The following is a 21305-nucleotide window of genomic DNA, read 5'->3' as shown; positions in this document are numbered from 1 at the left end:
TAGCTCTACAAAGATTACGTCAAAAAAAACATGGCCCCAAATTATTTCAATAAATAAATAAATAAATAAATAATTCAATAAAAACTTTGCATACCACACCGTTGCTACCAAATTCCGAAAAAGTGAATGGTTTTTAGAATTTTACCTTAGCGAGGCAACTCTTTTAAAAGGGCTTTATAGATGGTTTAATGTAAATAATCTTCTTCTACATAAGATGTTTTAGATTAAGTTTTGTAGTTAGCTATTTTTTCAATATGTTATTTAAAAAAATAGCTTCTAATGTAAATATAGATAGTTGTGGCGTCGTGACGCCTAAGAAGTATAACTTTTTGCGATTTTTGAGTTTTTGCGAAAATACTCGCGAATTCAAATGGGCTTTATTAATCCACTACGTCAAAGACAATAAAAAAAAGGACTGAGGCCTTGGCTTCTCTTAGACCTTAATTTATACGTTTATACAGAAACCAAAAACAATACTTTTCATTCAACGTGCAAACTGTCACTAGACTAAACATTTTGGATATTGTTGCTCGCTGGCCAGGATCTACACATGATGCGCATATTTTTTGTTATTTTTTACTGATGCGTAGGTTTGCAGCTGATAATTATTATAAAAATTGTGCGCTTATCTTGTGAACTCCTACTTTTTTACACCTTTACCCATGGTAAACTTGAAATGTGGCAGAAATCACGGATCTAAACAAGAAATGTTGTAACTAGATCTCATGGAGTTTGGAAAAAAAGTCAAAAATTAGCCAAGAATAACTAGAAACCGTCATTTAAATTTTGACAAAATAACAAATTTTTTAGGCGACTTAAACTGAAAATGGAATTTTTAGGCTTCAAAAGCGACCTAAAAGTAAGTCTTTTCTGACCGCAAACATTTTTGGCCGATCTATGGTGGCGCCATATATCCATAGTTTTGCATATTACATCAAGATACCGATATTACCCCCAATTTTATAGGAATAATTATTTAGGTAAAATCAAATTGACAAACTGCTGTAAAGTGCAACAAATACGTGTTGAATTATTTATTGAAAATGAACATGTCTAGCAGTGCTGCTGCAACAACATCAAAAAGCACATCAAACCCAATTCATACAAATTGTGAAGCTATACATGCTGAAACTGCAAACGTAAATAAAGAAAATTGAACATTTCTGAAGGATTCATAAATATTTACAATTATTCATTTGTTATAAATGATTAAATCAATAAATAAATCATAAATAAAAATTAATTAACTCGTAAATTTAACGATGTCGCCTAAAAATCTTGTTTAAAAATCTTCTGCTAAAAAGTGCCATTTTGCCCTCGATTTCTTTCAGACCTCGACTATCTATCGCCTCGGCCATTAAAAAAGGCTCGGCCAAAAAAGAAACACTTTTTGACCTTGGTACCCAAATAACTATTTTGGTTAACTATAAGCTGAAATATTGTGAAAAAACACTTAAATTTTTACTTAGAAGTGAACTTCTAGCTAATTTTAACTGTCAGTTGCTTAACTATAAGTGAACTAAAAGTTGGAAAACCCACCATTAATTGTATTAGAATTAGGGTTTTTTTACATTAAACGTAACGAAAAAGTTCTAAAATTACCGTTTTTACATTGCGCTATTTCATCAGATATGGAGATTTGAAAGCGCCAATCTGACCATTTTAGCAAATATCTTTTAAACAAAAAGGGGCCATCTAATAATTTTTTTTTAATTTTTTTGGAGTTCATTTGTTCAATATGTAGTATAAATAAATGTAAATAAGAAAGTAGAAAAGAAAGGATTTTTTTCAACGTTAAATCCTGCAACAGCACTGTTCAACGACAGTTATTAAATCCATAGTTATTATCTCAATATCATAGTTTTCGAGATTGGCCTTTCTTGCACTAAGCCACAGAATTAATTCAGTGGATAAAGCGTCTTCCTCCCCTTCCAGAGTGTAGGATCAACGGTCAAGAAACAACCGACGACCGCGACGTCATCTCTGACGATCCTTGCTTGAAGTGCCGTTGTCACCACGGCAAAATGACCTGTTCAAAGAAAGCCTGCCCTGTCCTCCAGTGTACGCCTGCGACGCAATACCACCCCCCTGGAGAATGCTGCCCTGTTTGCCGCGACACCCGTTCCGTCATGAGCATTCCCAAAAGCTGTCGCCTCCAGAAGAGTTTCCGGTGGGAAGGCCAGAAACTCAGCCTCGACAAATGCACCAACTGCACTTGTCAGGATGAAACTTCGATTTGTCAACGGCCGGCTTGTCCCATCCTGGATTGCGCGCCGGATCTCCAGAAGACGGTCCAAGGGAGTTGTTGCAAGGAGTGCATCAAGCCAGAGCAGGCGACGAGTCAGTGTAGCCACGCAGGAGTGGTTTACAAGGCAAGATTTTAGCACCGGAAAAAGAACAAAATTTTAAATTTCTTTTTGCTAGGTAGGATGGTCAGTCGTGGGCGTTGGATCCTTGCAAGTCTTGTAAATGTAAGGGAGGCATGCCCATGTGCGCTATGACGAGGTGTAACGTCACGTTGCCCTGCGCTCCGGGGACCAAACTCATGGATGTGCCTGGAGAGTGCTGCAAGAGATGTGTGGAAGGTAAAAAAACTTGTTTGTTTTGGTACTAATGAAATATTTATAAGTTTTATAATATGTTGTTTACGGAGGTTTTTGCACTTCTTAAGATGAATTTATTTTCAGTGGAGGGCGTCTGCACGGTGTTCGGCGACCCGCACTACAAAACCTTCGACGGGAAATTGTACACGTTCCAAGGCCTGGGCAAATACATGCTAATTTCCGAATGCAAAACCCAAAGTTTCTCAATACGCGTCGCTAATGACTACCCTAACAAAACCTCCAGGTCCTTTATTTTAACGAAGCGAGTGGCTATCCGCTATGGAGATCTCCGCCTGAACCTCCAACAAAAAGGTCGCATCAAGCTCAACCGCAAGAAGATAACCCTTCCGTACAAAAAAGACGATAAACTCCGCATCGAGAAGAAGAATGGAAACGTTGAAGTTTATCTCCAAAACGGCATAAAAGTCTTCTGGAGCGGCAAAAGCTTCTTAGAAGTGACCGTGCCGGCGGTTTACAAGAACAAATTGTGTGGTCTTTGTGGGAATTTCAATGGAAACGTCCAGGATGAACTGAAGACAAAGAGAGGTCATTTGGTTAAAGATAATGAGAATGAAATTTTAAGTTTTGGTGGGTCTTGGTGTGTGGGCTCGAAGAGTACTTGTGCCGCCTGGAATAAGAGTAACAAGCAACTAGCGCGGTCGTACTTCTGCAACAATCATCGAATGGACAAAAAGTACGGATGCAAATATCTCAGAAATTCGGAATTGTTTGGGGAATGCGAATTAAACTATTACAAGTATTACAAGACGTGCAAGATGGACATGTGTAAATGTCCCAATGGTAAGTGTTACTGTGATAGCCTGATGGCTTATGCTAGAGAATGTGAGAAATTGGGAGTAAAAATCCCAGAGGACTGGAAAACGAAGAGTTTCTGTGACGAGCGCACTATAAAAAGGCCGAAATCGTCCAAGAGGTCTTTCATGCCTGCGGACTTTGAGAAGATCCTAAAGCACAAAAGTTTTAATAAAACGAGACCTCCTTTGATACAGTGAGGATTCGAAGTAGAGTCAGCTAGTCAACTTCAGTATTTGCCGGCGCTTGTAGCTAACGTCATTGTACATATTTTTTGAGTATTATTCTAATTAATTCAAGAGTGGATTACAAGTTATGATTGTTTGCAGCACCCGCTCAAGCAATAGACATTGCAAATTAACTTAATATTCTGTACCAAAGAGAGTTATGTATTGCTTGAATCTCTTAATTTAGAATTGTTTTATTTTAAACAATTGTTTGTATATACGTTTTAGTATTCTATATTTAAAGATCTCTTCTGTGTAATATAAGTGTAATGTAAAAATTGTTCCTAAATGTTTTATGTACTCTGCTTCTTTCAACTTGCCACTGTTGGTCAATGGATGGTCCCAATTGATGTGTATTTATCTTGTAAATGTAGCACCCTAAGAATATGTACCTATTTCCATTATCCATGTAAGTTCGTTTTCAGATAAGTCGTACCTCTAATATTTATTTTATTTAGTACCCGACGCTCTAACCGTAAGTTAGGAAATCTCACGTTGTATTTTAATGTTACTTTATTTATTTTTTATCGTAGTATTTTTTAAAAATTTCCATACTTGTTTTAAAAACTAGATAATAAAGGATGAACCTCTTCTGCTCTCATCACATTTATTTACCCACAAATACATGGATTTTAGGTAGAAATAATTTAAAAATAGCCATCGCACACGAATTTGAACGAAATTATTATTGCATTTGGTATGACCTACTTAACTAAGGAATCGGTTCAAATAAGTGTGAGATGTTCACATATAAAATTTCATTAGCTAAAATCTCAATTTTATATAAAAACGAAACTTGTCAATTATACCCCCATCGGTAGTGCGTATATTTAACAGTGTATTTTCTATTACATTTAAAAATTTAAAGAAATTAACGATTTCCTAGTTAAAGCATAAACTATCGGTCTGGTAGTTCCATGAAGATGTCGCTAACGTGTCCATAAATATACAAGTTTCGGTAACAGTCTTTGATCAAAATTTGTATACATAATTTATTCAACATCTTCATAAAATCTCTTCAAATACTGTTTAGTAGTAATAACGGATTAAAAATACTACCCGCATAGATATCTATACATGTTAACACCTTTTTAAAATAATCCTTTTAAGACTACACTACGACATTTAAAAAGTGACAGACTATAGAGTAGTAGATATAGGATACGAGATAGCAGATTGACAGATATGAAAAGTTACAAGGACGTGATGACAGGGATTTTTCGTAAAAGCAATTTGCAGCAAAAATCAACTATAGTATCTTACACTAACTCTAGGATTACTCTAAAAATTATTCACATCAAAAGATAGAATAAATCAACGGATAATTACTCGTCTAGAATTCGCTTACAGAGTGCTTTCGCTTTCCCAAACTCATAACCATAACGGTGTACAATATGTACATAAAATCGATAAATTTCATCACATTTTTGATATGTGTGGTAGTTTCTTATATTTGATATGTTATAGCAGCCTCTTCTTTTTCTTAAAATTTAAACTAGTTTTGTACCCTAAGTTGTTATGGCATTATTTGATGTAAATGCTAAATGTACAGAATGTGTGCGATCATGACGTTCATTAACCGAAAGATTTCGACGAATTTTACACTAATTTGGTGTTTCTATGCGTTGCTGTCTAGTTTCTCCATATATTCTAAGCACTGAACGAAAACTTCAGCCAGCCTTTGGTGTGCAAGAAAAGTTAATTTTCCACAACTTTGTTACCAAGGTCCGGTTTATAAATGTTTCTAGCATCAAGGGGGGCTTTGGAATTCCTGTCATGCGCTATTTTGCCGCTTTGTTTTCATAGTGAGTATAACTATATTCACAATTATTTCAAATGTCACTTACGTCTACTTTTCAGTTACGGTTTTGTGTCAAAATTTTAGATTTTCCAGGCTTCAAACCACAACTTGAACAGTTTGTTTTCAAAACTAACTTTGTTCAATGATTGAGGTTAACTACAAATGTCAGTTGAAAAATTTAAACCCACATTAGTAACAAGCGTTGACATTTCATAGCCACCCTCGATGCTAGAAACATTTATAAACACCTTGTACAATAATTTAATTGAAATTAAAATAATCTCGCTCTAATTGGACCAATGCCGATATTTCATTGGTGGAAAAGCAGTCACATATGACTTTAACATGGTGTCAAATATTTAAGTTGATTTTAAGATTTAATTTAGTTTCTATAGAGCGCACTTAAATTTTTAATTGAAATTAGCGCACGCAACTAATTTGCTGACATTTGAGTCATGTCTTTTTAACGTATGGTGTTAAATATTTGATCTAATTAACAATTTAATTTAGCTTCTGTAAACGCTGATTAAGCATTAAATTCGACGTTACAATGACATTTGACTGTTTTCGTCAATCAAATTCAGTAATCTTCAATTTAAATAAGTGATTAAATGATCGTCAAGCCAAAAATCAGTTTGCAGATTCAGTTTACAATAAAAATAGAAAGAGTTTTTATAGTTACACATTTCTACTTCAATTTCCTAGTTATGAAATCTTTAACAAAGCTGTGGAAAGTTAAACGCTACTTATCTAAATGTATAAAAATTGATATGATATGTATAATCTCAATGTAACAATGAATGGAAATTTTAACATATCGTGGAACTATTAGCCAATATTTGGTAATTATAATTGACCCTGTCAGCATTTTCCTGGTGTTTCTACTTTCGCAACTATCCTACTTACATCTAATTTTTGTGCATAATTTTAGCTCCCAATTCCCCCATCTGTTGCTCCAAAACTGTTTCGGTTAATCAACGTCGCCCTAAATTTAATTAAAAAGATACACAACTTGTAGAACACGTTAAACATGACAATAAAACATAACTTTCCTGAAGAGTTTCGGATTAAAACAGTTGTGTAAATTGAACTCAACTAAATTCTCTTGATATTTTCATATTTACACTCGCGAGAGCAACTGTTAACATTGGGTGCCGTGCAGTAACGTGAATTTTATTCACACTGTATAAATTTGAATAAATAACAGAGGATCCTGTAGCAGTGGCAAATCATTTTAGGATAAAAGTGTGAATATGAAAATACCGCAGTTAACAAGTTCCAATGTGGACTACAAAATTGTAAAAGTAAATAAGGCACTGATCAATATGATCCAACGAAAAAACCGGGTCCACAATAAGCATATTCCCTTCAAAAATAACTGGTTCTTATACAGGGGGTTCGCAGTCTTGACTGCCAAACTTTAACTTTAACAGTCAAACCTCCAACACCCTGTGAATAATGATATGTTTTGTGATATGTGTTGTTTTCTTCTTTGGGTGACACGCTCTCGTGTCATAACTAATATAAATTGTACAATAATTGAGCAAACATTGTGCACACTTTGTGCTCCTGTCGGCTAGACAATGCCTCGGTTGTTTTAGACTATAGAGCGAGAATGGTTGCAATAAGTTACCTAAACTCCTGTAGACAAGCAGGAAGTCGACTACTTTTAAACACTATCAACCTCTTCCTAACAAACTTTCACGCGGAGAAAAGCTCCACCTTGTTGGATGATTTATAATTCAATACACATTAAGGCCGCGTTTTATCTCACAAAACTTTGAGTTGTGCTCATTTTGGGCGAAAGTTTGAGACGCCGTTTTCCAAAAATATGCGCCGAAATAAAAAAGTGGGGAGTGTATGACAGCACCCTCAATTTAAACAGGAACATGCATCACTTTCAAAAAGGAGAGCTTTTATAACAATGAGAAAACTAGTGGGTCTATCAAGTGTGGTAAAACTAGTGCGGTTATCTCAATTTCTATCAAAACTAATTTTCTCATTATTTTCCAGTTTTGTGATGTTTCAAATACTTTTAAGATTAAATATCGTGTCTAGGAGGCCTTATTTTGATTTTATCGGTTGGTCGCACTGTTATTTGTGTCAAGCATGACATGTTCGCATATCTTGCGACACTTTGATATGACAGGGCTACCAACAGATTTTACATTGCAAAGGCTGCCTACATGTCGCGTGTATTCCGTCACATGCTATCAAAGTACATAATAAAATATGAAAGTTGAAGTATGATAAAATTTATAATATAAACTTTTTTTAAGTGAATTTAGGTTTGAATACATAATTTAAGTTATAAAATTTCAGTTTCAAACTATTTTTTAAGCTTTGAACTTAAGCCAAGTTAAGTTAAAAAATGGGAGCTTTAAGCTCAAGTTAGCCTGTGGTTAAGTCCGGCTTAAACTACTAAATTTTCAACAATTAAAGTACAGTACGATCTCGATTATCCGGGCAGGCCGGGATTGAGCGTCGCCCGAATGACTGCTTTTTTTTTTTTAAATTGCTCTGATAAACTTAGATTAAACATGTTTTTCAAAAAATCCTGACACCTTGCTTTGTTTTTCTTTTGTTTTTCTCATTTTTATACAATGAAATACTTATTATGTCGTTTGCCTAAATATTCTATTGATATATTGCACGCTCAAGTGCTTGTTGATGCGAAATTTTTGAGGAAAAATTTTGGGATGTCATTTCAAAAAAAATAAGAAAAACGTATTTTTTAAAGTACTTTGCGGACAAGAAGTCTAAAATTTAAGTATTAAATACAAAATAACATCTGGAGAAAATTACATACAGGTGTCCAAAAACTGTCTGCTATTCTAAGACCTGCGAAAAAAAAACTAAACCCTTTAAATTTTAGAACAGTTTAAAGTTAACCAATCAAACACGTTTAATTAATAATTTTTGAGATATTCATTGCTAGTTACTTAGAATGGGAATTGTAATTGGTGCACTTGAAATTATGTCGTCTATGATTGATTAACTTGTATTATTAACTTGTATTTGCTCTAATTTAAAATCTAATCTGTTGAGAAACTTTTTTTTCTTTAGGTTATTCTCAGAATGCAAGACAGAATATATGATTAACGGGTTCTTCGGGAGTTTTGGGACGACCTGCATTTCAAAGATGGCATTTTCTTGTAATGTTTAATTTTGAGATTTAAAACAATGAATAAGCCATTTAAAAATAACAGGCCCCTCAAATTTCATTACGCTGGCATTAAAACTACCAAAATTACAGGGCTGATTGCAAAATATTGGAAAATTTTCGGCTCATTCTATAAATGGAAATTTCAAAAATTCGTTTCTGTCGCTCTAAAATTTTGAGATTTCAAACAGTGAATTAGCCATTCAAAAGTAACAAGATTCTCAAATTTTATTACTTTGGCATTAAAATTACCAAAATTACAGGGCCAATTGCAAAATATTGGAAATTGTTGGCTCATTCCATAATTGGAAACTTCTAAAATTCATTCCTATCGCTTTAAAATTTTGAGATTTAGAACAGTGAATTAGCCATTCAAAAATAACAAGTTTCCTAAATTTCATTACGTTGGCATTAAAACTACCAAAATTACAGGGCCGATTGCAAAATACTTGAAATTTTTGGCTCATTTTATAATTGGAAATTTCTAAAATTTGTTCCTGTCGGTCTAAAATTTTGAGGTCTAGAACAGTGAATTGGCCATTCGAAAGTAACAATTCCCTCAAATTTCATTACGCTGGCATTAAACCTACAAAAATTATAGGCCGAGTGCAAAATATAAAAATTTTTGGTTCATTCTATAATTGGAAATTTCTAAAATCTAATCAGTTGAAAAACTTTTTTTTCTTCAGGTTATTCTCAGAATGCGAGACAGAATATATGATTAACGGGTTCTTCGGGAGTTCTGGGACGACCTGCATTTCAAAGATGGCATTTTCTTTTAATGTTCTACTCTGCAACGAATAATCCGCCACCCGAGTTATCGAAATCCTACTGTATGTCTCTTCAATAATAATGAGTTACCTCTACAAGTTACCAGTTACTAATTACTCTTGCATATTAAATATGATTAGCGCTAATTAAATTTATCGGAATGAACCTTCAATCCAATTAACTGGTTTAGAAATGACTGTAAAATTCCAATCATTGCGCAATATGTTTGGTTAACGAGATATTGGTAAGGTTTCATTTTCATCGTCACTGATGTAATGATATTGGAAAACAAACTATTTATTTTGTAAATTGTAATATTGATGAAAATTTGCAATAAAAATACTCTCGTTTGAATTTAAACGGTGCATTTTCAGTCTGTATTTTTTGAAAACGGCGTCTCTTGCCCGGGTTTCGTATCTCCGTATACCTAGGTGGGTTTTATAAAGCGAAATATTACTGGACCGCTGCGTTTTCTAAGCGCCTTTCTAAGTAGGCGCCAACTTAGGCATCTTATCGTAAAAACCTCGCACTATCTCTAAGAGCACCTAGTATATACAAATTTGTAAGAAATTCCTCTTCAGAGTCGAGACTTCCCCACCGACCCCGGTATTGAACGATATGTACAACAAAACAATGAAAAAATTTCCATTATTCTTCTGGCCATCCGAGATCCTCCCCGATCAGCTCGTAGAACTTTTGATTGTGCTCCCCAAAGTACCTCCTCAGTTTGGAGACGACGTTGGGATCGACCCTTGGATGTTTCCTGCCTTTGGTTTCTCTCAAACATCTGTCGGACGTTTCGTTCCTCAGACAGTAAAATCCTTTGGTCTCGTTGAAATAAAAATTATGTGTGCCTATCCTGGGTTCTAACTTTAGGAAGCGTTCTATTTTCTGGATTTGGGGCACTGGATCTTCGATGAGGAGGTCTCCGTTGACTACGAGGATTTGTTCACGAGGGAACACTTCCAGCCACCTGTGTAGGTAGTTATGGTAAACGGAAATAGCCAGGGGTCGGTATGCCTCGTTGATGGAGCCGTTGGGGAAGAGTGATAGGCTCTCGAAGGATTTAGGAGGCGGAGTTGCTAGCGTTGGGGATGCCGTCGCTGCGTTGGCTCGGAGTTGGGTGTAATCCGATATGGCTCTGGTCACGGGCTCACGAACTATTAGTAAGAGCTTTACGCTGGCGTTCATCGCTCGGATTCGTTCCGGGACCTGCAACCATACCACAATGTAAACCATGCATTATTTCGGGGTTTATTACAATCCTCTAATTTATTTGAGGGTGCACGAGCGTCAAATTTATCAAATAATTCGAACCAATGAAGAATTGCGACACATTAGAGTGGAGAAGCTAATTCTACCCTTAGCCGCTAGCCCTGTAATGACCCAAGTGCACAGAAAATTATGTTAGTCGTTAAAACTTGCAATTTTAAAGCACATCAGGAGTTCACAAAGGTGTCATTTATCTACTCGTTTTACTGAGGAGAATTTTATGTTTTCGAACGGAACATTCCAATTCCTGTAATTAAATAGCTATGAAAAAAGCACGTTGTAATGTGATGATAGTTATCAAACTTGAAATGACTAAAAGATGCCTTTCTAGAATGTCAAGCTCAGTACGAAAACTAAGGGCTGCATGTAATATCTACAATGTAAACATAATTCAATTAGAGAACTACATGTAACTTCCTAACTACTGCAAAACCAATAAAATACCCAACAGATATTCAAACCGTCCTTTGTCTCTTAGGTTGCTTCGTTTGTAAAAGAGTTTGTAAAAAAGAAAACTTGAAAAAGTTCGAAAAAAGAAATAATTAAGATGACATCTGTTTGTTAATGATATAGGTTTAAATTTCAAATGCAACTATTGCCTATTTGCTGATGACTTGAAAATTTTTACCGTTGTTCAAAACCCAAATGATGTCAAACTTTTGCAAAAAGATCTTGATGCTTTAAATAATTGGTGCAGAGTCAATCATATGTTTCTAAATATTGACAAATGTTGTGTGATTAATTTCAGTAGGAAAATGGTCTCTACTTTACCTATTTATACATTAAATGAATGTCAAATTCAAATTAAGACAGTTGTTAAAGATCTTGGAATCTTTCTTGATGATAAACTTTGTTTCACTTATCACTATGACCATGTGATAAGTAAGGCCAACAAAGTATTAGGATGTGTCAAAAGATATTGTCGCGATTTCAAGAACATCAGTACAATGAAAATTCTGTACATGACCTTGGTAAGGCCCATTCTTGAATATGGCAGTGTGATCTGGTCACCGTTTTATAAAGTTCACATCGACAGAATTGAGAACGTGCAATATAAATTTTTTAAGTTCATTAAATGGAAACTTCCAAGAGCTTTATTGTCAGATTATGATATGGCTCTTAGTTATTTACAACTGCCCAAGCTCGATCTAAGAAGACAAGACATGCGTATTTGTTTTATTTTTAATGTTTTAAATAATTATATTGATGCTGATGATATTATTCACAATATCTACTTTCACATACCTTGCTATAGGAGTAGATCGGTGCCTGTTTTTCACATTAAGATTTTTAAACAAAATTATGTTAAGTTTTCTCCAATGAATATACTATTGCAGTCTTGCAATGATGCAGATATTGATTTGTTTCGGTATAACTCAATTGAAATTTTTAAGTCTAAGTTAAAAAAAAATGTTGTAATGTTATGTTATGTTGTGTTCTTTCTGGTTATTTGTTAAATGTTAAATGTTTGATTATGTAATGGCTATTAGTGGCGTCAATAAATTATTATTATTATTATTATCAAATGCACGTCGCGCGTTTTTCATTTTCATAAAAAATCAAGCTGATTCGTAAAATAGGTCTGATTACATTGACTTAAATTAACTTGAAGTAAAAATAGACGAACTTATCAGAAAAAATATTAAAATATGTAAACTTTATTTTTCCTACGGAGAATTTTGTACGCGCTCAATTTTAAATGAAGCTGTGATTGGTCATTCAGCAAAGTTAGTTACGAAACGCTGATTTTTTTTAAATCTATAAATTCCAAAACTCAAAATATCTGAAATTTTAAAGTTAATAAATAAATATTAAAATTTTTCCTGCAGCGGATTTATGGTAGACGCTGACAAATTTAAAATATGTACAACTTTGTGATTGGTCATTTAGTAAAGCAATTTATACAGTGCTGATTTTTTGCATTCCTGCAATTCCTGCAACACGTCAAACAACTATCAAATTATCACCAATTATATATTGATTACGCTTCCACAATTTGGTGATAATTTGACAAACATGACAGTTCTTGTTCGATATGTCACAGAAACTGCAAGAATTTTGATAAATCAGCATTACCTACTGGTAAATCGTCGTCTAAAAGCGGCAAATACCGCAATCTCAATTTTTACAATGTCATACGAGAGCGCAAAAAAACTGTTTTTAGCTTAAGATTAGATCTATTCCAAAATACAAAAAATAATTTCCATCAGTACTACTAAAATTACACGACTGAATGCAAAATATAAAAAAATTTTGGCTCATTCTATAATTGGAAATTTCTAACATTCTTCCCTGTCGCTTTAAAATTTTGAGATTTAGGACAGTGAATTAGCCATTCAAAAGTAACAAGTTCCCCAAATTTCATTACGCTGGCATTAAAACTACCAAAATTATAGAATAGTCTTCATGGCATTTGTGGCTTTTAAAACATTTGAAAACTCGTGTTATAAACCAGACATTTTATTGTTTTATTGTAAAAGTTAAAACGCGAGTGATTTAATCGTGAATTAAATTAAAAGTGAATTAATTTTATTCAAAGCTGTCAAAACTACATTAAAATTTAGCAATTAAATGCATAAAACTGTCACTTTCTGGTTCATCTCTCTCGAGCCAGCCCTTGATCGCTTGTTCTTCACTAAATGTCAACTTTTCGTTAACAAAAGCACAAATGTCAGCGATCGAACAAAACTGATAGTAATTGAAGCAGATAAAAAGCTCCTGAATTGAATCCCCTTACTAAATGTTTTGTATCATTTTCACACTTTATCCGTCCAAATTGATCAACATCGAAGAAGAAAAACGTTGAGTATAAACAAATTCAAAGAAATTGTAAAGAAACTGTCAGCAACAGCAAGTGTTGTTTCAGCACCATAATACACCACTCATTCAAACAGCACAGAATTTTATTGATTTAGTTACTTTAAACTTTAATTAGTTGCCTTTTCAAGATGAAAAGACACTTTGGTTAAATAATGTTTTCGGTTTCAATAGAATCATTTTTTCAGCTGAACATAAAATTTGTAAAGTTGATAAATAATGAATATCTAATCGAAAGGTTTGCAAAATTCAGATTTTTTAAAATTAATTCATTTGTGTGCTTGTTTTTATACACAAAATTAATTGCTACATACCTGTATGTAACAAAATATCAAGCCTATGAATAGAGTAAGTAATTAACAGTAATCAATAAGCTATTTTCGGAAAATTTTACCTGTATCTGTTGTATTCAGGGCGCACGTATTTTTTATGATCATGTTTTATGTAATTATAACAATATTAAACAGAAGATTTACCTTCAAATACTGAAAGTAAAACAAACAGTTTTTACATTCATTTATTTTTCTGCTAAATGAGAAAAAATTAATGTGTTTGCTAAGTTAACATCTGGAAGAAAGCTTATGGTAAATATGCATGCGATATTCAATTTGCATAAGACCTACCCTTGTTGCGACCTCTTATTATTTTATAAAAATAACGCAGTAGCTTATTATTCAATTATTGCATTTGTATCTACGTTCCGAGACTACTATTACAATTTAATTATCTGCAAATGCGCCATAGATTGTAATAATATTTAAATCAGAAGAGCGTAAAAAAGTAATAGAGTTTGGTCACCGGACACCTACATTCGTAAAAGAGAAAAACAAGTTTTCCCCAGTCCTAATCTAATCGGTATCTAATTTTAGTCGAAGCAATTTTTCACAACACCTAATCGGATTAATGTTAATTTGGAATGATTCTGCTGGAAAACAGGTTCAATTAAATTGCAATTAATGTGAAGAGTGTGAAAATTGTTACGTCGAGGCGGTAAAAGACGCCCTAATGACTTCATTTAAATTGAATTGTCAACTTTTGCGCTACTAAATACACTCCTAATTGACATTAATTATTTATCGAGTGGCTTGTACCTAACATCAATCTCATGGAAGGAAAATTTCTATCGATTCGGTGATTACATTTTTTATATTTATGCCTCATAACGCATACTAATTTCATGCTATATCTGCCACATCTATGTGTGTTCCGTGGTTGTATTACCGTAGCATGTTGAGGATAAAGTTGTTTTAAATAATTCATGAAGATACATCTCGGAAGTTTTTTGCGGTTTCGATTAACCACTCGGTCTGGGTAAAGTGAAAATGCTTTTCACACAAAGCTTAAAAATTCATTTCCCACTGCCAGAAATTACTAATTGAGTTACAAGTCAGTATTGCAAAACTTTAGATTAATAAAGAAGGATCAGATTTTGTGAAAAATTATCTAAGAGAGAAAGAACTTTGCTCGTTAATCACGAATGGAGATATCGAATATTTTAAAAGCTTTATTATCCTCCTAATTTAAGTTTGTTACTTTTAATTGGGACAGGACGTGTCGTACTTACTTCAGGCGTGACGAAATAGCTGGGACTCTTTTCGATGGTGATCTGGCCGTAATAAGAATGCGGCATCTGCATCCTATACCACTCCAATCCCTTATTATAATTCTCATCTCTGTCGAAGAAATGCACTTCTCCGGAAGCTTTCTGCACCATCGGATGCAAATACAGCATCTCTAAAAGTGCTCGCGTCCCACATTTTCTCACGCCCATGATGATAGCTTGCGGTAACCGGCGAGCCGCAGCAGGATATAATCTCCTGGATAAAAGAAGTAGAGGTGGTCGTGTATGATCTTGGTTGTTCGTTTGTAAGCTGTTTAGGGCGCTGTCGTAGATCAAGTGAAATGTCAAGAAGAGAGAAATTAGCATGACGGTTAAGATGGCCAACGCCATTTTCGGTCGGGAGACCCCCACGACGAGGACGCAGTCTGACGGATCGCCCTCCACGGACCTCATTGCTGCGCGAGGCAACCATCTGGAACCGAAAAATTTATTACGGCTCAAGATAACACCGAAATGTACAAATGAGACGCGATGATTATTCTAAATGCCTGCTTTGCGTATGTTTAAATTTAATTTAATCATGGGGCACAGGTTGTTGCGGCTGGAAAACTGCAGCTAAATGAAGGAAATTTACCGGAATATTAAATCGAGGCTTTGTTTTGTTTTTTACACAATTCTATCTTAAGATTCGTTTAAAGAAGATAACATCTTATGGGCGCCGGAGCCGGAGAAATTTTCATCTTTTTACGCTCTGTAATTTATAATCAATAACACTCGTCGACAAAATAGAAGTTAAAATAGAAGTCTTGATAAAAATTAGTGCACCCTATGTAATTTTGATGGAAGAACGCGATGGTGACCTTGAAAAATTTCCAGGACGTTAAGTTTTTGAGATATGAAAAAACTCCTAATTTGAGTGCAAAAGCATTTAAAATCATCTCACGATAGTGTGTGCAAAATTTTATGTAAATCGGTGAAACCGTTTAAAAAAAAATGATGGTAAAATTTTTGAACTCGATATAGGTAAATTTCTGTCGTTTTCATTTACCTAACTATCTGGTAGTCTTAGTTTTAAATAAATATATATTTTTTTAATAACTTTTTTTAATAATTATTAATTTATATAAAAAAAAATGATGTAAGGTGAGTTATTACCCCAACTCACTTTACATATTTTTTTTTCTTTATCACAAAATTATTTTTATCTAAAACTAAGAATTCCGCGTCCACCGAATGAAGCTGCTTATGCAAGGAGCAAAAGATTTGTAGTGGGCTACAAATTTGAAATTTGAAGTTAAAAGTTATCTTGGGCACATATTTTCTTGTCTGCTATTCTAATAATAATAAAAAGTTCTTTGTGTCAGAATTAATATGTATTTTGTTTTTTTTTTGTATAACGTTTCTTGATTCATTCCCTTCAGATTAGATTTATATAAATGAGTACATGAAATTAGTAGTAACTTAAGTAACCTTTGAACACATCAAAGTTATGATTCCTTAAATTTAGTTAAAATTGATCCAAATTTCTATTTAATTGAGACTGAGAATTTTGAACTAGTCTAAATTTCGTTCGATGATCCTGATTCAGATTAAAGTTGCCATAGATAACAGTAAGAGCAATTCAAAAATTAAACACTTTTATTACACTTATTTTTTACTTTTCTTTTGAGCTTCTTTTCGGCAAATCTTGGTACTGACAGTAATGAGCATGATGACAAAAATTTAGTTATTTTTTTAGTATACCAAATTAAAGAAAAAACATTTAGATTTTTCTTCTATTCTATAATTTTTTTTTATTAAGGTAAGGTAATTTTTTTTTCTATTTCGCGTTCATAATGAAGATATTTCAATACGCGTTTGAGCGTATTTCGGTATCGTAATGAACCAATCCCGTGGCAATGTATCCAGGAGCATATATTGTTCTTCTTCTTGCAGCACCCAAACCGTCCCCCTGCCGTCAACGTTGACAATTTAGATTTTGGTTTTGAAAAACCATGACAAATCGATCAATACACTATTATTTCTTGTTGTACTTGGCTTAATAATTTATCAGAGAAAAACTCTTTGGATGCAAGAGAACCATCATGATCATGATCAACATTTTCGCTCTCTTGGCTCTCTAGCGCTCCGGTAACCTCAAAACGTCACACCTGTCAAACTGACTGAAATTAGATTTAGCTACTTCGATTTTTTTTCCTGAACATTTTGCAAATGCCAACTACCCTAAAATTCCCTAGATTTCGAAATCAAGTTTTTTCGTTTAAAATTAGGCGAAATAGAAAAAATTGCGTATGATACTTGTTCATAATGCATTTTGCCGCACTTACTACTTTATGACACTCCTCGTTGCGCTCGTCGTGTCCTAAAAACGTGCGTGCGGCAAAATGTTCATTATGAAACGCGTTTCATAATATACTATTATGAAAATTGACTTAAAGTCATATATATTTGAATGTTACCTAATAAATTGTTAATAATTTTCACATAATTGTAGGTATCAGGGTAACAAAAAAATATTCTGTTAACCGTTTTTATCAAAGAAAATTTATTGGATCAATTCTTGGTGTTGACAAATTATTAAAATTACAATTTATTCCCAAACACAAAAAATGCTGACGCGCGTTTCGATTAAACTGAAGTTTAATCGCTCTGATGATGATAGCATTGCTATCGAAACGCGCGTCAGCATTTTTTGTTAAAATTTGGTGTTTGGGAATAAATTGTAATTTTAATAAACCGTTTTTATGATAACTAAACAAGAAAAAAAATGTTGTTTTTATGTTTTTTTATATTATTCTTCATATTAAAGATTTGTTGAATAGAAATAAATGATTATCTTGAATTTTTGTCTATCTCAAAAACCCTAGAGGTCCTAGAGAATTTTTAAGGTCACCATTGTGTTTCAGGGGATCAAATTACATAAGAATATCAACTTTTTACGCCCACGACAAAATCGTGTTGACCAGTGTAATCATAATAATGAAAACTGTTGAAAATACTCACAGGATATCGAAGTGCGGCGGACGCACACATCCTCTTCTGGAATCAGTTTTCGACGGGCTCATTTTAGAGAAAACATCTTGCTCTTCATTTTCCAAGATTTCTGCAATAATTAACAAAATTAGTATCCTTACTTTCATTAATATTTACATCAAAGCGTTATCTTTTAACCCCACGAAACAAATACGCGAAAGCACTTATTTTAATGCTTCTTTCTTGCGGCAGTTTTCGTTAATAACAGTTCGCTTATCTGCATCGTTTTAATTAAAACTCCTTCAAGGTGGCACCGAGACACTAACCTTCAGGAAACATGCAGAATACATTTTAAATTTAAAAGATGCCCACGGATTTGACGGACGAGCTTCCCTGTGTACATTTTACAAGCATTTTCCCCCTAATTTCCGCTAGATTTGAAGTGGATAACTTCAAAGGGTTGGCTTGACGTTGATTCGTAAGTGAAGGAATTATTCAAGTGACTAGTCCCTCGCGTACTTACACCATTTTTTATCTAATAAATCTTTAAAATGTGGAAAAACCTTTTTTAGCAAATGGACAAATCATTTCAGATTTTCTCCGCATATAAATAAAACTTTCGTATCCTTTTTACTAATTATTGGAGTGAAAATACTAGCAACTGGTCCCATTCTACGGTGGAGTGCTCATGAAAAGAAACTCCGAATAGAGGCACTTCCTAATTGCCCCTGAAACTGAGTTTTTTGTTGGAACAGTCACTTGGCGCTCGTAATTTTTAAGCCGGAGATCTTCAGTTGCCACGGATGTGATTTTTGAGAGTATTAATTTCGAAACGGACAAAGACTTGAAAGGAAAATTCGTCTTCTGGAAAACACGAAATGCCACAATTTTTATTTATAAAGTTCGCTATACTGCTATTTTCCCATAAAACTATTCATTTGTAGTTATTCTTTTGCACAAATAAATAAAGATGTGCAATTGAAGAAAAAGTACAATGTGAAACTCCCACATAATGTCTATTTGAGTTATTGTACATACAATATACCATTCCGCCATACGACCGAGTAATGAAGTTTTTTTCTTTCATTCTAAAATACGTTTTTTGCAGTGAAATTACTTTTAACTCCACCTGCAAAATTATCATTAGGTACGAATAATTTTCCACTTTTCGTTTGTATTCGTTCTACTGTGATAAGTATTTTCCAATTGAATAAATGAAGACAAGAAAAAATTACTTCGTTGCGTGCCGACCTTTCTGACTTTTTCTTGTTCTTTGGCAAGAAAACTAGTTTGCTATACAAACAAGTAATTGAATAAACGAAAAGTAACTGTTTTTGGTTTGTCACTCCTTCGTTAGTATGTATTAATTTTAATGATTTCGTCTGTCTTTAAGTAGTTTTTTCGAACTGCTATGAATAATTCAGTATGCTAAGGCCATGCAAGGAATTCAAATTCCGTCTCGATGAAAATACAGCAATTTTCGGAGACGTGATTGACAGTATAACTCCAACCCACATTAAAATAAAAAGGAAAGACGCCTGGAAACGAAAATATTATAAAAGCATTTAGCGTTTTCAGGATATAGAGATTTAAAATGTACAATGTTGGAGTGATCAATAAAGACAAATGTTATCGAAAGCTATCACGCAAGGAAAAAATCCCAACATCTGTATTAATTCATATTTCTATACAATAGATTTCCACGTCGAGATGAAAATAAAAAATTCAAACTAATTATGCCACAAAACCAATTTGCATGCACAACAAGCTGAGTTTTCCCGATTTGCATAACATGGCTCAGTCAAAATACCCGCATCAATTTTAAGTCAAATTTTATCTATTTCTGTCAAAGATGAGATTTTTTTCACGCAATTACCGCGCCAGGATTTATGGAACTGGTGTTCCCAAATTGGTTGAATAAATAAAACCGTCGGATATTAAAGGTGAAACGTGCATTTTTAGTTGCAATTTTAATAGCAGCAGATGAATAAAAGATGGGAGGAAAAAATGAGCTGCGAAACTGCCTGTGGGGATAGTTAAGTCGTTAAGGCAATTAGAAATTTCCGCAATTTATATCAAATACTGCGAAAATTGTGTTTCATTTATTTAATCCAATTCTATATCGGCAGACCAGTAGAGATAGTTTTCTAGCACATGCTATAAAAATTTGCATGTCAAGACCTCCAAAATGAAATGTTTAAAACTAGATTCTAATCTAGCGAAGAAATCGCCTCCCCGACTTCAACCTCTCTAAACCACGAACTTTTACGGCTCCCGCATTAATATTTCTTTGGAAATGCATCCTTTGAGAGTGGATATTTCGGGATTAAGCTTTTGTTTGCATAAAATACGCATTCAGTTCGTATCGAACTCTAGCTGATATTCATGAAATGACCCATTCATTTCCTGGAGAGTTTTCATTCCGCATCGAAGTGGTTCTTCGTACAAGTACACAATAATGACAGTTTGAAATCTCGTAATTGCAATGGCTGGTATTAATTGAATGTAGTTAATTCTGGTTAAACTTTGTGCTATATTCAAACTAGACCAACAATAAGGAATACAATAACTTGTGTCCCGAGTGACATTTAAACTGGCTTAGAATGCAGAATATTAGTGACCTCTTCACTCATAGAATTATAACGCGGCTTGGTGAGTTCCCCAAGGTCTAACTTTGCCTTCAACAATAAGAAATCCGAGGTTTTATAATGAAGAAAAACTCTGCATTTTCCGGTAATCGCAGCTTAACGTGAAGAGTTTTTGCCTGCATTTAATAACTTTCCTTGCGATCTTATCGAAGCTACGTATAATTTCCTGTGCCGGAGCTGTTTTGTATTATAAATTAACAAAGAGCCCCCATATTTCGGTGATGTGTTTTCGCGCCCTTTTGAGCACCAACAATAATGTATGGATACACGTGTCACGTTTTGTGAAAATTGCTTCATCCATTCTCTTTTAAATCGATGGACATACGTTGTGAGCGAGCGAACGACCAATCAACATACTAAGAAGTTTTATCCGTGCGAAATCAACACACATCGCAACAAAGAAACGAATTAAAAGTTTTTTTAAAAGAAAAAACAACGCTCGGACTTTTATAAGCCATCACAATTTGAAGTCACGTCTCGGCTCAACTCGAGTTGCCGCAAGCGTCGTAATAAACAAACGTCAAAAAAGACAGTTATTACAGGAAACAGATGGAGTGCAGCCCTGAAAATTTCCTGAAAAAGTTGCGCTTTTCTCGTACTTTCCGGTTCGTCGGACAATCGAAAATTTATCGTCGTGCAATGACGTCATTTTCAGG

At 34.0% G+C, this 21305-nt stretch overlaps 2 protein-coding genes across 4 annotated transcripts in view; one reads left to right on the top strand and one right to left on the bottom strand.

Annotated features, from left to right (window-relative positions):
- Positions 1-4234, top strand: part of LOC148168886 (BMP-binding endothelial regulator protein-like) — a 42107-nt gene extending 37873 nt beyond the window's left edge. For both annotated transcript variants that reach the window (XM_088046448.1, XM_088046447.1), the window contains 3 exons: positions 1936-2372; positions 2429-2585; positions 2688-4234. In XM_088046448.1, the coding sequence (XP_087902574.1) occupies positions 1936-2372; positions 2429-2585; positions 2688-3616 (1523 nt within the window). In that variant the 3' untranslated portion in view covers positions 3617-4234. The remainder of the gene's footprint in view (positions 1-1935; positions 2373-2428; positions 2586-2687) is intronic.
- The window catches only part of Hs3st-A (Heparan sulfate 3-O sulfotransferase-A), a 44238-nt gene continuing 27166 nt past the window's right edge, over positions 4234-21305 (bottom strand). For both annotated transcript variants that reach the window (XM_088046452.1, XM_088046451.1), the window contains exons 2-4: positions 18032-18131; positions 15032-15500; positions 4234-10590 (exon numbers count right to left, since the gene is read on the bottom strand). In XM_088046452.1, the coding sequence (XP_087902578.1) occupies positions 10027-10590; positions 15032-15500; positions 18032-18093 (1095 nt within the window). In that variant the 5' untranslated portion in view covers positions 18094-18131 and the 3' untranslated portion in view covers positions 4234-10026. The remainder of the gene's footprint in view (positions 10591-15031; positions 15501-18031; positions 18132-21305) is intronic.

Source organism: Gnatocerus cornutus, chromosome 9 (genome assembly GCF_029298725.1).
Source record: "Gnatocerus cornutus isolate USDA-ARS CGAHR chromosome 9, icGnaCorn1.1, whole genome shotgun sequence".
In the NCBI taxonomy this organism is placed as follows: Eukaryota; Metazoa; Arthropoda; class Insecta; order Coleoptera; family Tenebrionidae; genus Gnatocerus; species Gnatocerus cornutus.
Note: the sequence above shows the minus strand (reverse complement) of the source record. Positions and strands in the feature narration are given on the sequence as shown.